The sequence below is a fragment of the Rattus rattus genome, chromosome 4, assembly GCF_011064425.1.
Source record: "Rattus rattus isolate New Zealand chromosome 4, Rrattus_CSIRO_v1, whole genome shotgun sequence".
In the NCBI taxonomy this organism is placed as follows: Eukaryota; Metazoa; Chordata; class Mammalia; order Rodentia; family Muridae; genus Rattus; species Rattus rattus.
In genome coordinates, this window is record NC_046157.1 from 46,442,604 (window position 1) to 46,459,950 (window position 17,347).

The following is a 17,347-nucleotide window of genomic DNA, read 5'->3' on the forward strand; positions in this document are numbered from 1 at the left end:
AACTGACATTTCTGAATCTATGAGCAAAATACATCTATCACTTATCATTTTCATAACTAACTCTGTAACAGCAAGACAAAAATCTGACTAATTCAGGACTGGTCTTCCTGACTTTTCTTTTGTCTCATAAGGCTGCGATGTTCATGCTGGCTTCATTTAAAAATATGTTTTTATTCATCTTAGGTTATTGTAAAATTACTTTTGATTGATGTATTAGGTTTTCAAAGAGGCTGGGAAGAAGGAAGAGGAGGAGAAGTTGCTTTTCGAACATGGTACCCAGCAGTCAGATACAAAGGCAGGGAACCTATGCATCCCTTAACTCCAGCCTTGAGAGGACAGGGAGTTGAGTTCCCTGGCACTTAACAGGAAGCTCAATGAGAGAGCCTTTCTCAAGGCTGTAAAACTGAATGCACCTGACATTCGGCTCTAATCTCCACATATATGTGCACTGATAGACATACCTGTGCAAGCATGTGCAACCACATATCTCACGCATGTAACAAAGATATCATACACACACACACACACACACACACACACACACACACACAGAGTATTCTATGGCGCCTTAAATGTACACCATAGAGGAATGCCTCACTTACTTTAGCTCCCATATCACTGAAGTCTTGCCCTCTGGCAGCAACATGCCTAGAATTTACATAGCTTTGTATCTGCCAGAAAGGATTTTTATTGGAGATGGAGAGATGGTTCAGTAATGGTTACAAGTGCTGCCTGGTCTTCAGAGGACACACATACAACTTTCAGCACTCACATGACAGCTCACAACAGTCCATTTGAAAAGTGAATCCAGTGTCCCTTTTCAGTCCCCGAATGCTCCTGCACACAGGTGATGTGCATAACCTAGGCAGGCTCAAATTTAATTAATAATAATCAATCTTTCAAAGAACAAGATCCAGAAAAGGTGGTTTTGTGTGTCAGCACTTGCACAGTTTTCCTTAGTTATGAAATTTGAAGCCAAGGATTCTTTATAGCAGAGAATACTATCACCAAAATAATGTGTTTGAAGGGATGAACATTAAGCTCTTCTCCAACAACAACTGGGGTTTGCAAAGTTAACTTTGGGGAACTCTGCAGTAATAGAATTAATGAGTTGAAAAGAGGCTCAGATGATACAGATCCAAGGATGATTTAAACATTGCTATAGATTAATGGTGCACGCTTTCCCACCTTCCGAGTTCTGCATTCTATCCAACAATTAGCTCTCCTAACGATCACAAGCTCACATCAAATGACAGATGATGCAGCAGGAAACATTTCATTTATTTACTAGCTGACCTTTCCGGCTCAGGTTTTTGGGAGCCTCATTAACCATAGTCAATTAAATAAATTCCAGCTGCTACTCACCCTGAAGTTGCTTATGTGAGAAATGGCTGCATTGAAATGTAACACCTGTGACTCCTCCCTGCCATGTGAATTTCAATTACTCTGGTGATGTGGAGTGCCTTCCCCTTTCGCTGTCTCCCACTTACTCCTATGGATGGTGCATTCATTTCATTTACTTTGCCAGAGGATGCTGCCTGGAGTTACTGCTTCAGGAGGATAGGGCCTGGAATTTTTGTTTCTTTTAAAGAAAACTGGTGAGTTATTTATATGTGTGTGAATATATGGTGTGCATGTGCAAAAGTGAAAGTGTACATATACTTACTTCAGTGCCTCTGTGGAGGCCAGAGGACTAGTTCACTCCTGTTCTATCATACTGCAGGCAGGGTCTCTCTTGTTTGTGCAGCTGCATTTAGTACCCCATGCCAGTCAACCCTCCGGTTTTCAAGCAATTCTTCCTCCATCTTGCTCTAGCACTACTGAGATTGTAGATGGGTGCAGTAGCATTCAGTGGATCTGAGCTGAGGTTAAGCTTGCTTAACTAGCACTTGGACCTACTGAGTTATCTACCCTACCCAGAGCCAGAAATTCAAGTTTCTAACTAGTTTCCAGGTGGTACAAAGACCTCTGTTCTCTAGGACCACACTTTGGAAACTACAGCTTTAACATGAGTCCCAAACTGAAATTGAGGAAGTCATTATAAGTATTCTGGATGTGTATACCACTCATGGGCCCCAAAGTAGATGGGAATTTGGTCAGTGTTCACAGTCATGTGCAACAGTCGGGATTAGCTCGGCTTATATCAACCATGCATCTCTTAACAAAACCAGGGGTACTTGTCTGCTGTTCCGCCTCCGGCACAGTATTTCTTTTCTTCAGAACTTACCAAGATATTCTTGGATTTTTATTATTATAAGGAAGTTTTAGGAATCAATTGAGCAGGTAAAGAGAATTTGTAGGGGCTGGAGAGATGGCTCAGAGGTTAAGAGAACTGACTGCGGGAACAGAAAGATAGGGGCACTCAAACTGCAGGAACGGTGCGTTCCAGACCTTATCAGGATCTGAAGGACCTGGTCAAACAGCTCCCTACATCCAAATCCTGTGGGAGGGAGAGCTAGACCTTCAGAGGGGCAGACAGGCCTGGGAAGCCAGAGGAGACTACTCTCTGCCCACATTTCTGACTCTAGAGGAAAATGCCTAGCACCACAGGGACCCCGGAGGAGGCAGCACAGGCCCTCCTGGTTGCTGCCCTCATGGAGCCCTGAAACACAGCCCTGAGGAGTGACTTCAGGTCCAGGACCAGAGGTAAGGCCAACTTTTCTGCTCCAAGTAACCTGCCTGGTAGACTGAGGACACACACCCACAGGAACAGCTGAAGACCAGTAGATAGGAACCACTACACGCCTGAAAGCAGAACACTCTGTTCCCATAACTGACTGAAAGAAAACATGAAAACAGGACGACAGCACTCCTGACACACAGGCCTATAGGACGGTCTAGCCACTGTCAGAAATAGCAGAACAAGGTAACACCAGAGACAACCTGATGGTGAGAGGGAAGCACAGGAACCCAAGCAACATAAACCAAGACTGCATGGCATCATCAGAGCCCAATTCTCCCACCAAAGCAAACATTGAGTATACAAACACACCAGAAAAGAAAGATCTAGACTTAAAATCACAATTGATCATGGTGATGGAAGACTTCAAGAAAGACATAAAGAACTCCCTTAGAGAAATACAGGAAAACACAAATAAACAAATAGAAGCTTATAGAGAGGAAACACAAAAATCCCTGAAAGAATTCCAGGAAAACACAATCAAACAGGTGAAGGAATTAAAAATGGAAATAGAAGTAATAAAGAAAGCACAAAGGGAGACAACCCTGGATATAGAAAACCAAAGGAAGAGACAAGGAACTGTACATACAAGCATCACCAACAGAATACAAGATATAGAAGAGAGAATCTCAGGAGCAGAAGATTCCATAGAAATCATCAACACAACTGTCAAAGATAACGTAAAACAAAAAACACTACTGGCCCAAAACATACAGAGGAAATCCAGGACACAATGAGGAGATCAAACCTAAGGATAATAGGTATAGAAGAGAGTGAAGACTCCCAACTCAAAGGACCAGTAAATATCTTCAACAAAATCATAGAAGAAAACTTCCCTAACCTAAAGAAAGAGATGCCCATAAGCATACAAGAAGCCTACAAAACTCCAAATAGATGGGACCAGAAAACAAACTCCTCCTTTCACAAATAGTCAAAACACCAAACGCACAAAATAAAGAAAGAATATTAAAAGCAGTAAGGGAAAAAGATCAAGTAACATATAAAGGCATACCTATCAGAATTAAACCAGACTTCTCACCGAGACTATGAAAGCCAGAAGTTCCTGGACAGATGTCATACAGAACCTAAGAGAACACAAATGCCAGCCCAGATTACTGTATCCACCAAAACTCTCAATTAACATGGACAAACCAAAATATTCCACAAAACCAAATATATACAATATCTTTCTACAAATACAGCCCTATGATGGATAATAAATGGTAAAGCCCAACACAAGGAGGCAAGCTACACTCTAGGAAGAACAAGAAACTAATCATTTTGCAACAAAACAAAGAGAAGACAAGCACATGAACATAATCTCACCTCTAAATACGAAGATAACAGGAAGCAACAATCACTATTCCTTAATATCTCTCAACATCAATGAACTCAATTCCCCCAATAAAAAGACACAGATAATCAAACTGGATATGCAATGAGGACCCAGCATTTTGCTGCCTGCAGGAAACACACCTCAGAGACAAAGACAGATACTACCTCAGACTAAAAGCTTGGAAAACAACTTTCCAAGAAAATGATCTAAAGAAGCAAGCTTGAGTAGCCATTCTAATATCGAATAAAAACGATTTTCAACCAAAAGTAATCAAAAAAGATGAGGAAGGTCACTTCATATTCATCAAAGAAAAAATCCACCGAGATGAACTCTCAATCCTAAATATCTATGCCCCAAATACAAGGGCACCTACATACATAAAAGAAACCTTACTAAAGCTCAAAGCACACATTGCACCTCACACCAATAATAGTAGGAGATTTCAACACCCCACTCTCATCAATGGACAGGTCATGGAAACAGAAATTAAACAGAGACATAGACAGACGAACAGTAGTCATGAACCAAATGGTCTTAACAGATATTTATGGAACACTCTATCCTAAACCAAGAGGATATACCTTCTTCTCACCACCTCATAGTACTTTCTCCAAAATTGACCATATAATCGGTCATAAAACAGGCCCCAACAGATACAGAAAGACAGAAATAATCCCATACGTCCTATCAGACCACCAGCCTAAAGCTGGTCTTCAATAACAATAAGGAAAGAAGGCCCACATATATGTGGAAGTTGAACAATGCTCTACTCAATGATAACCTGATTAAGGAAGAAATAAGAAAGAAATCAAAGGCTTCTTAGAATTTAATGAAAATGAAGGTACAACATACCCAAACTTATGGGACACAATGAAAGCTGTGCTAAGAGGAAAACTCATAGCGCTGAGTGCCTGCAGAAAGAAACAGGAGAGAGCATATGTCACCAGCTTGACAGCACACCTAAAAGCTCTAGAACAAAAAGAAGCAAATACACCCAGGAAGAGTAGAAGGCAGGAAATAATCAAACTCAGAGCTGAAATCAACCAAATAGAAACAAAAAGGACTATACAAAGAATCAACAGAACCAAAAGCTGGTTCTTTGAGAAAATCAACAAGATAGATAAACGCTTAGACAGACTAACGAGAGGACACAGAGAGTGTATCCAAATTTAAAAAATCAGAAATGAAAAGGGAGACATAACAACAGAATCAGAGGAAACTCAAAAAATCATCAGATCCTACTACAAAAGGCTATATTCAACAAAACTTGAAAATCTGCAGGAAATGAACAATTTCCTAGACAGATACCAGGTACTGAAGTTAAATCAGGAACAGATAAACCATTTAAACAACCCCATAACTCCTAAAGAAATAGAAACAGTCATTAAAGGTCTCCCAACCAAAAAGAGCCCAGGTCCAGATGGGTTCAGTGCAGAATTCTATCAGACCTTCATAGAAGGCCTCATACCAATACTATCCAAACTATTCCATAAAATTGAAACAGATGGAGCACTACCGAATTCCTTCTATGAAGCCACAATTATTCTTACACCTAAACCACACAAAGACCCAATAAAGAGAGAGAATTTCAGACCAATTTCCCTTATGAATATCGACGCAAAAATACTCAATAAAATTCTTGCAAACCTAATCCAAGAGAACATCAAAACAATCATCCATCATGATCAACTATGCTTCATTCCAGGGATGCAGAGATGGGTTAAGATAAGGAAAACCATCAACGTAATCCACTATATAAACAAACTGAAAGATAAAAATCACATGATCATTTCATTAGATGCTGAGAAAGCATTTGACAAAAATTCAACACCCCTTCATGATAAAAGTCCTGGAAAGAACAGGAATTCAAGGCCCATACCTAAACATAGTAAAAGTCATATACAGCAAACCAGTAGCTAATATTAAACTAAATGGAGAGAAACTTGAAGCAATCCCACTAAAATCAGGGACTAGACAAGGCTGCCCACTCTCTCCCTACTTATTCAATATAGTTCTTGAAGATCTAGCCAGAGCAATCAGACAACAAAAGGAGATCAAAGGGATACAGATTGGAAAGGAAGAAGTCAAAATATCACTATTTGCAGATGATATGATAGTATATTTAAGCGATCCCAAAAGTTCCACCAGAGAACTACTTAACCTGATAAACACCTTCAACAAAGTGACTGGGTAAAAGATTAACTCAAATAAATCACTAGCCTTCCTCTACACAAAAGAGAAACAAGTCAAGAAAGAAATTAGGGAAACGATACACTTCATAATAGTACCAAATAATATAAAATACCCGGTGTGACTTTAACCAAGCAAGTGAAAGATCTGTCTGAAAAGAATTTCAAGCCTCTGAAGATAGAAATTGAAGAAGATCTCAGAAGATTGAAAAATCTCCCATGCTCATGGATTGGCAGGATTAATATAGTAAAAATGGCCATTTTACCAAAAGCGATCTACAGATTCAATGCAATCCCCATCGAAATTCCAACCCAATTCTTCAGAGAGTTAGACAGAACAATTTGCAAATTCATCTGGAATAACAAAAAAACCCAGGATAGCTAAAACTATCCACAACAATAAAAGGACTTCCAGGGGAATCACTATCCCTGAACTCAAGCAGTATTACAGAACAATAGTGATAAAAACTGCATGGTATTGGTACAGAGACAGACAGATAGACCCGTGGAATAGAATTAAAGACCCAGAAATGAACCCACACAGCTATGGTCACTTGATTTTTGACAAAGAAGCCAAAACCATCCAATGGAAAAATTGTGCTGGTTCAACTGGAGGTCAACATGTAGAAGAATGCAGATCAATCCATTCTTATCACCCTGTACAAAGATTAAGTCCCAGTGGATCAAGGACCTACACATCAAACCAGATACACTCAAACTAATAGAAGAAAAAGTGGGGAAGAATCTCGAACACATGGGCACTGGAGAAAACACCAATGGCTTATGCTCTAAGATCAAGAATTGACAAATGGGATCTCATAAAACTACAAAGCTTCTGTAAGGCAAACGACACTGTGGTTAGGACAAAACGGCAACCAACAGATTGGGAAAAGATCTTTACCAATCCTACAACTGATAGAGGGCTCATATCCAAAATATACAAAGAACTCATGAAGTTAGACCGCAGGGAGACAAATAACCCTATTAAAAAATGGAGTTCAGAGCTAAACAAAGAATTCACAGCTGATGAATGCCAAATGGCTGGGAAACACCTAAAGAAATGTTCAACATCTGTAGTCATAAGGGAAATGAAAATCAAACCAATCCTGAGATTCCACCTCACACCACTGAGAATGGCTAAGATCAAAAACTCAGGTGACAGCAGATGCTGGCAAGGATGTAGAGAAAGAGGAACACTCCTCCATTGTTGGTGGGATTGCAGACTGGTACAACAATTCTGGAAATCAGTCTGGAGGTTCCTCAGAAAATTGGACATTGCACTATCTGAGGACCCAGCTATACCTCTCTTGGGCATATACCCAAAAGATGCCCCAACATATAACAAAGACACATCCTCCATTATGTTCATAGCAGCCTTATTTATAATAGCCAGAAGCTGGAAAGAACCCAGATGCCCTTCAACAGAGGAATGAATGCAGAAAATGTGGTACATCCACACAATGGAGTACTTATTCAGCTATCAAAACAATGACTTTATGAAATTCATAGGCAAATGGATGGAACTGGAAAATATCATCCTGTGTGAGGTAACCCAATCACAGAAATAACACACATGGTATGCACTCATTGATAAGTGGATATTAGCCCAAATACTCTAATTACCTTAAATGTACAGAACACATGAAACTCAAGACAGATGATCAAAATGTGAATGCTTCACTCCTCCTTTAAAAGGGGAACATGAATACCCTTGGGGGGGGGGTAGGGAGGCAATGTTTAGAACAAAGACTGAAGGAATGCCAATTCAGAGCCTGCCCCACATGTGGCCCATACATATACAGCCACCAAACTAGATAAGAAGGATGAAGCAAAGAAGTGCAGGCTGACAGGAACCGGATGTAGATCTCTCCTGAGAGACACAGCCAGAATACAGCAAATACATAGGCGAATGCCAGCAGCAAGCCACTGAACTGAGAATAGGACCCCCATTGAAGGAATCAGAGAAAGAACTAGAAGAGCTTGAAGGGGCTCGAGACCCCATATGAACAACAATGCCAACCAACCAGGGCTTCCAGGGACTAAGCCACTACCCAAAGACTATACATGGACTGACCCTGGGCTCCAACCTCATAGGTAGCAATGAATATCCTAGTAAGAGCACCAGTGGAAGGAGAAGCCCTTGGTCCTGCTAAGACTGAACCCCCAGTGAACGTGATTGTTGGGGGGAGGGCGTCAATGGGGGGAGGATGGGGAGGGGAACACCCATATAGAAGGGGAGGGGAGGGGTTAGGGGGAAGTTGGCCTGGAAACCGGGAAAGGGAATAACAATTGTAATGTAAATCAGAAATACCCAATTTAATAAAGATGGAGAAAAAAAAGCACTGACTGCTCTTCCAGAGGTCCTGAGTTCAATTCCCAGCAACCACATGGTGGTTCATAACCATCTATAATGTGATCCAATGCCCTCTTCTGGTGTGTCTGAAGACAATGAGTGTACTCATATACGTAAAATAAATAAATCTTAAAAAAATTTGTAACCCAGGGGTCATGACACATACATCAACCCCACCACCACCAAACACACACATCAAGAAAACACTGAACGTGCTGCTCCTTCAGAGCCCAAGAACTGTCACTATTTCTAGAACTCAGCTTTGATGGATGGACAGGTAGGATTAGAAAGTTCAAGGAGACTGACACAGCAGGGTTCCAAGCCTCCTCCCAAGATTCACAACTATGTAGTCTGAAGAAGACTAGAACAATAATCTAAGGTCAGGAGAAAAAAAATGTATCTGAAGCCAGTATGACTGGCACCTTCAAAATCAATGACCTAGACCCGGAATAGTGTTGCTACCATCTTCCGTCAGAGGCTGAATCTTTTCGGTGGTCATCGTAAATATCGAAAGTCATATACAACGAGCCAGAGTACTGAGAAGAAATGACTGGTGGTGTCCACTACAAATGGCACTTCTTTACTTCACTCTTCCCAAGACTCAAGGAGCGTTTGGGAAGAAGACATTGAAGAGAGAGAAGGTGTGGATTGCTGACTTCTCGGCATGATAAGGCTGTTGCATTCCTGGACTCAGAGCAATGTTATTACATGCACATGATCTGCACAAGATCAGGCTAGTCAGAACCTTGGTATTAAAGGAGAAGGGACTCATAAGACTCATACACAGCTAATGGTTAGTGGGTATAAACACTTTCTTCATTTTTGTAGCCACTGGTAAGCTGCCCAAGCTTCTGTAAATTGTAACCCATGCTCCAATAGTCACCCTTAATGATACTGACTAGGTCACACACAGGTCACACACACATACAAACACACAGATACATATAGGACATGAAAGTAGAAGTGGGCAGAGTTGAGAAGAAAATTCTATTATCAGGAGTGGAAAGGGGAACAAGAGACGGTAACAAAGGGTATGAATATGATCAAAATATATTATGTATGTGTATGGCGATGCTATATTATAGCCTATTATAATTAATATATGCTAATTTCAAAAATTTTTAAGTGCATCTGTGAGCAGATATGGAATATGACTCCTTTAAATGCAACACTTCAAAGTCTGAGATAGCCTGTGCTACACAGCAAGACCCTGTCTCCAAAAAAAGTACCTACAACAGAAACGAATATAAATAAATGCACCTGAGGAACGTGAGTATTGGAGTGACTCCACACCTGTCATTGTCCACTCAACACTCACGTACTAATACTTCTTCAATATATTTTTATGCTTGGGAACCATTCTTTTTACCATTTTTGTTCACCATCTTATTCACAATTGCCTGCCATGCACACTCATACCTGCACTGCACATAACTATTATGTTTTCTTTCCCTGTGTTCTTAAATCTGTATGTGTAAAAATGGTAAATTCTAGATTCCATTATCAATAATCTTAGTAAATTTACTTGAATTTTGATATTTATTAAAGAGTAAGATTCATTAGGAAACTCATATCTTAATTGAAAAAGCTTTTGTTTCCGTACATAATTACTTTTTCCTAGAATGATTCAGGCTTCAATATCAATTTTATACCTATGTTGGACTTTTATAAAACAGGAATTACCACTTAAGTCAGTTAAAAGTCAACATGTTTTGTTAAATTCAATACAGTTTTCATGTTTCCCACCTTGAGTTCTTCTGAGTTATGTCTCCAGCATCTCCCGAACTGTTACTGATTCATCACCCAAGCACATTAATGAGCTGTCGGTTGCAGCTCTCTGGCTGTGTGGAGATGCACACTGGGAACTGCTCAGTTGTCAATTCTCCATTCCTATCTAAGCCTTGACACTGATATCCCATACCTTAGGCATCTGTGGGGTTTGACATTCTAGGGAAATATTTTATAAATGGCTCAAGAGCTCTGGAGCATCTCTTGTTCTTACAGAGGACCCAGGCTTGGTTCCCAGCATCCACATGGTGGCTCACAAGGACCTGTAACTACAGTTCCAGGGATCTGATGTCCCTTCTTCTGACATCCTCAGGCAGGAAGTACTCACATGGTGTATATAAACACAAATGCTAGCAATGCTGATACAAGAAAAACAACTAAATATAAAACATATTAAAAGAGAGAAAAGAAGTGCTTTTTAGAAGTCCCAAAGGTACATTGTGTAACCGTGCATGTTGTTCTGTTGCCTTTTTGCTTCTTTCTGACTCCAGGAGAAGCAGAGAAAGGCAGTTGAGATGGAGCACTTAGGGAGCTGGGTAGGCATTCTTCTGAAAGGGCTCAGAGACTGTTGGGACGTGCTGTGACTGCCTGTCCCTATGAAAGGTTTGTGACTCACATTTCTTATTCTTACTACAACATGACAAGTCATTATTGTCTTCCTGCTAAGCTTTATTCATTCATTCTCTAAAGAAATACTCTGCTTGAGCCATAAGCTATTACCTATTTACAATATGACTTTTTTATGTTTAAACTTTATGTAAAGTGACTTTAAAAGACAGTAAACTAAACTTGTACACAGGAATGACTAATCTTTGAGAAAGTCAGTGATGTCACACGAGCAGCAGTCATTACGTCAGCTTGACTGTTGTATGGGGTTCATAACATTAGCAATAACTACTATTCGCTGAAGCTTCTGGATAATGTAAAGGAATCAGCCACAGGTTCCATCCCTATTCCTCTCACTCTATTTCTGGTATCCATGACGAAACCGAGGGTCTTATAGACACTGACTATGAATGCTAACACTGAGTTATATCTTAAACCCTGTAATTACTATTTTAATAAGTCTAGCACTTAAAACATGAAAATGTTGAAATATTACGTATTTGGACATATTTGGTAATACAATCTTTAGCTTTTCTGTGACACTCTTTCTCCTGTTATTCTGGTCCCTACCAAACCTTCTCATAGGTGATGAAGCTAAGCTGACAATAGCTATTAGTTTGAATTTCTAGGGTTGACAAAAATAACCAATCCCTATACTAATGCCCTCCCTGTCCACTAGAGGGTGTTCACTGGACCATTTTAAGGATTGGCTCAGAAACAATGGACTCATGGAAACATTCTGAGGTTGTTTCAAAGGCATTTCGTCTGTTTTCTTCAGAGATTTTAACAAAGGGATAACTGCTTCTCACCTTTTCCTGGCAATGCTTCACATGGGTTACCTCAGACCATTGGAAAACACAGATATTTACTTTACTATCCATAACAATAGCAAAACTATAGTTAGGAAGTAGCAACAAAAATAACTTTATGGTTAGGGGTCATCACAACATGAGAACCTCTATTAAGAAGATAACAACATTAGGAAGGTTAAGAATCACTGGTGTATTTATGGAAATTTAAATTCTCTTCTGAAATAACTATATGGAATATATACTATTTTGCTTGTTTTACAGACCAGGACAGTGTGGTAGAGATCTTCAATACCTTATTTAGGTTACATGCTACAAGGTGCTAAGAGATTTGTACCGACTCTTTAACTACCATACGGAAGGAGGGGGCAGAACATCAAGTACCAAAGGCACAGAGGATACTTCCGCTTCACTCTAAGACTCTTGGTTCAGGTGTAACACGTCATAGTGAAGGTTTCATAGAAAGGCAGACCATGGAAGGTAGCCTAGGGTGGACAGGGTAACACAGTGAAGCACGGCAGCACGAGACGCAGCATAACAGAATGACTAAGAATAATATGCAAGCTTTCCCTCTCCAGATATACGATATGTACCCATTCACAAGTTATTTGACTTCTGTGTCTCCATCTGACTATCTGTGAGTGGAAACGACTGTACCTCACAGGGCTGCTCAGAGGGGTGGTGTTGGTTTTAAAATGAAGAATCTCCTAGACACAATGCCATGAAGGAAGGGAACACAGCGCTGTAACAGCAGGGTGAGGTAATAATGCCAACCAAGGACGCTCATAAAACCTAAGTACCCAGCTCTTTTTGGAGATTCTATCACAGAGACTTAACTGACTGTCCATCCATACCAGTCACCTTTAATTAGATGCCAACCCTTCTGCAGGTTATTCCCTTATTTGTGGTCTACATCTCCCTTGTTAGACTGGCAGGTGTGGCACAAATCCCCAGGTAAACATCTGACTCTTATCAGGGCATTATCAGTACATTTTCAAGGACTCAGAGATCACCTCTGAAAAGGTAAGAGAAAACCCCAGACCTACTTCCCAATGAAGTTTCTTTATTACAAAGATACTAAAGATATAATGGAGTGAAGAAACGAGACTCACAGTGATGCCTCCACAGGAGAGAACCCAAGGAAATCCTGAAAGCAGCATGGGTTTACAAGACAGTAATAACATGCACAGGGGAATCCTGAACGGGAGAACTAAGAGTAACTGCTCGAAAACAGAAGCAATGCACTCAGTCCGAAAAGAACTGCATGGTGTAACATGACATCACATGGATGCAAACGCCAAGGTTTGCCACACACTTCCCTGAAGGGACCACGCTGGAAGCAAGTGCAGCAAACGCTCAATTACAGAAACCGTGAAACCAAGCCTTCCCCACTGCTGCAGAAATCTGAGAAATGTGAATTCCTTCTAGAAGAGGGGGAGGAGAAGAATGCTGATAGTAAAAGTACTTAAATGAAGTATAACATTAGGTTTGCAAATAGCTATAAAACAAACATGTAATTCTGTTCCTATTTCCCCTAGGCTACCTTCCATGGTCTGTGTTTCTGAGAAAGCTTTTATTTTGCCTATGGCAAATTTAGTACATGCTTATGCAAACATTACCATGAAATCCTACCAAAAAGGTAGACAGAGCAGAAGGCACAGCTAATTACATGGCTTTAAGGTTCAATGCTCATTTTGTTCAGGGTCATATAGTAATTTATAAACCTTTCTGGGTATATGAAGTAGAAAATCAACTCATCACAGGTTATGAATAGCCAAGTGACTGAAAAGACCAGACAAAAATACTTCTTGTAAATCTTTTGTTTTAAATCACCCAAGTATGCTTAATTAGATCCCAGGTATGAGGCATAGTACCGTCAGCAGTGGAGATCGGGACTCAGAGTGGGCAGAACTTCCAACTCTACTTACTAACCAGCTAAATAAATTTAGGCAGATTACTTTAACTCTATGCTACAGCCCCAGAAGACAAACTGGAAACACAGTACTTAAGTAGGTATCATTTGAACATAAAAACCTAAAAATGTAAAGCGTGTGGTTCTTTAGATATTCCATATGAATGCATATTAAAATCCTCATGAATTCATTATATATGTCACTATTCACGGTTTGATAGAAAATGTAGCATTGCTGAAATAACAGTTGCCGTTTCACTTTGTTTCCTAAATATCTTGATGTCCTAAAATCATCTTTGACCCACTTGAGTTTATTAAGACTTCATCTTTGTTCCAAAATAAGCTTAAGTTGTTCTATGAAAAGATATACCTACTGAGTTCATCTCAGAAGAGATGGTATAATTGAAACATTACTGTCTAAGTTCCAGACTATCCAGTCATCCCACTTTTTCATCTCAGCTGTGCAAAATAGATTGGCAACCTTCTCTCAGCCCTGAATATCTGGTCCTTTTGCCAAGTTAATTCCAAAGTCACCAGTGGCTTTCACTGGCACCCACACACTGCAATAAATAAAATGCCCTATTATTGATGCATGTTTCTGGAATGTTTAAGGTGCCCCTCCCTTGTACCTCTCCCATGAACAGACTTATGTAAACTAGACAGAAGGACTATATTGTCTTTGTATTCTAGAGGGTATCATATATACAATCATGCATCCCATACAAAACCCTCTTCACTACCATTCTGATCGAAAACAAAAACTCACCGAAACACAAGTCATATTTGTCACTTTAAAAATTATTGAATTTGGGGTTGGGGATTTAGCTCAATGGTAGAGCGCTTGCCTAGCAAGCGCAAGGCCCTGGGTTCGGTCCCCAGCTCCGGAAAAAAAAAATTATTAAATTTATTTCAGGCATAGAGTATGGCTAAGCATGGAGGTCAAAAGACAACCCACAATCTACCGACCTAACGTCAACTGCCTTCCCTCCCTGCCATTTCAACCACAGTCATCATGAAGGCCACTTAGCTTTTAGATTGGTCTGTCCATATGCATGTGTTCCAGATACAGATGTAATGGTGATCATAATTGCCCAATAAAGCCTGACTTTTAGCCAAGAGAGAGAACACTGACTTTAAGGACTTGTTATCTTCTGAATTTCACAACATTAGAATTCTCCAAAGTTAGGGTTTTTATTACAGCGTTGTTTTAAAATATAGCACATTCCCATTTTACAGATAAAATTGAGAAGATATTCAATCTTACTTTCACTGTGTCTTCTGTTTTTGATTTGTCCCTCATGTCTACAGCTTAAGCAGGAGAGGGATTCCTTTACCTGTAAAATATATACCACGCTCTTGCTGGACCGCTCTCACCAAGGAGGTATTTACCTCATACTTCCACTGTTCTCTCACAAAATATCAAGGGATGAATCATACTGACCTTACTGTACTCCAGCAATCCCCAAGTTCTTTCGAATACTGTTTGTCAAACTGATCCAGCACAACTCTGCATAGCTGTTTTGCAAGCTTCCCCTCTGATTTTGCTTTCAGCTACGATAAGAAAAAAATTGCTGACAACACACTGTGATATCACACGTTTATTGAAATTTGACATTTACATGCCCTTAAATTTTTTATATCTGAATTTATTCCTTGAGAATTTCATTCTTGTAGACAACATATTTTGATAACCACGCCCCCACACCACTCTAACTCCGCCCAGACTCCCTGTAAGTTCCCCTTCCAACTTCACATCCTTTTAAAAAATCCACTCGGGACCAATTAGTGCTGTTACTATACACAGGGGTGTGTGGAGCCATAGCCTAAAGCCATACCATAAACTAACCCTCCTGCAGCCTCAGCAAGCTACTGCCAATAGGCAATCAGGAGTGGGGCTTCCTGCTTTTAAAGAAATGTTTTTTTAAAATGTCAGTTCCTGCCATGGAAGCAATGCTTTACTTGTAACAAAATTATTTCATCGACAGTCTACCTACTTATGAAACTGGTGTTTCTCAAAGTGGCAATTACCCAAGTGTAAGGCACAGGTTAGATGTGAACGTATCCTAAGAATTCAGAAGTCATAAAAGTTTTGTTTTAAGTAACACTATAGATATATATCACCTCGGCAACCTTGCCGTCAACGTAAAAAAGTATTAATTACGGAAATAAGCATCGCCCTGACTTTCTGGATCTCCCTTCATCACTCGGGTGCCCCCAGGGCCGAGAAGCTCGCAGTAACAATGTCCTCGGCATTTCAGCGCCAGCCCCGGGGCCGGACCCTGCAGTGAAAGCGGACGGACAGAAGAAACACCAGGACCACACTCAGCATGGTTTCGGGCTTTGGGCAGTGTGGGTCCCATCCCAGTCCGCCCTGTCTCTCGGCGGCTTCAGTCCTGGACGCTCGACCGCCGAAGTCCTCACCCGAGTCAGCATGGTCCCGCCTGAGCTCGCAAACTACAGTTCTTCCTTAAGAGTTCGCCGAAGAACACAAAGAAACGCCACACTTCCGGGTCCTGCTTGGAGGCCACGGCTGCCTGACATTTCCTGTTTCCGTTCTCGCGAGATTGTAGTTAGCGAAATCTCGCCGGGGACTCTGATCCCGCGAGAGGCGGAGCGGAAGCTGTCCGCTTGCAGCGTATAGGGTGCTTTCCCCAGCTAAGGAACGAGCTTGCGTTTGCAGTGTTACCCTTCGCGTCTTTCAGCCCGTGGGCTCGAGAAAAGCCCCGAATCATTATTAGTCAGTGCTTTATAGCCAGAGGCATAGCTAATTTACAAAACGGAGCCTCGAGTTGAGAAGAGCGGTAAAAAGATGAAATCACCCCTTCCCTTAGAATTGCCGGAGGTGATGTACCTTCAAAATGGGAAGCGTTAAATGTTACATTGAAATGTCGACTAGAGCTCTCAACAGAGACTCCAGGGCATATGCTGAGAGCTGGCCGTTAGCATGTTTTGTTAGCAGCCCGACAGGTATGGAGGTATTTCCAGAGATGGCTTGTCTATCAGCATCAGCCTCTGAAATAATACAAAAAAATGGAGTTTTCCCTGGAGTATCAGGCGGAGGGAAGGCAAGGAGGACGTCCATAAGGGGAACTTGTCTTTTGGAAAGAGATTTCCAACAGTTTTAAAATGTCAAAGCAGCTTCTAACAGAATGAGATTGAACCCGATGATGATGTCCAGTTAGTCCCAGGGACCACAGATCTCATTAGGACCCCAAACACAAGACAAGGGCGGCAGTGGGTTAAAGGCCTGGATGTCTTTGTTCCTCTTCCCTATATGATCACATTGAATAAGTCACCTTTTTCTGCTTTCCATTTTCAGTTTTGTTTTTTAAGTAGACTTATTTTTTATACGTGGCTGGACTTGACTTACAACATCGGTACTTGAATAATGCCTGTTTTAAGCACTAAGACCACACTCCCAAGCATCAGGAAAGACCCACCAAGCCCCCAGCCCACTTCGACCAGCATCAGTGTTGACATTGTTAGGAGTAACCACTCATTATCATTTGCCTGTTCCCTGGTAACAAACCAGAAATTTCTCAGAGATGATTTGGTCTCCTATAATAACATCTTCATGGTGAGATGGCACTCAATGCTCAAAATGTCAGTATAGTATACTTATGTAGGTGCTGGTCTCTGTAAATCCTATGCAAAGAAACTGTCTTCTACACTAA

The 17,347-nt window shown here is 40.8% G+C and overlaps 1 protein-coding gene across 1 annotated transcript in view; it reads right to left on the bottom strand.

The window, feature by feature from the left end:
- Nsun3 (NOP2/Sun RNA methyltransferase 3) overlaps window positions 1-16,211 on the bottom strand; it is a 61,197-nt gene extending 44,986 nt beyond the window's left edge. Inside the window, exons 1-2 of the mRNA XM_032900335.1 lie at window positions 16,095-16,211; window positions 15,115-15,224 (exon numbers count right to left, since the gene is read on the bottom strand). Of these exons, the coding sequence (XP_032756226.1) occupies window positions 15,115-15,224; window positions 16,095-16,106 (122 nt within the window). The 5' untranslated portion in view covers window positions 16,107-16,211. The remainder of the gene's footprint in view (window positions 1-15,114; window positions 15,225-16,094) is intronic.
- Between the last annotated feature and the right edge of the window lie 1,136 nt (window positions 16,212-17,347).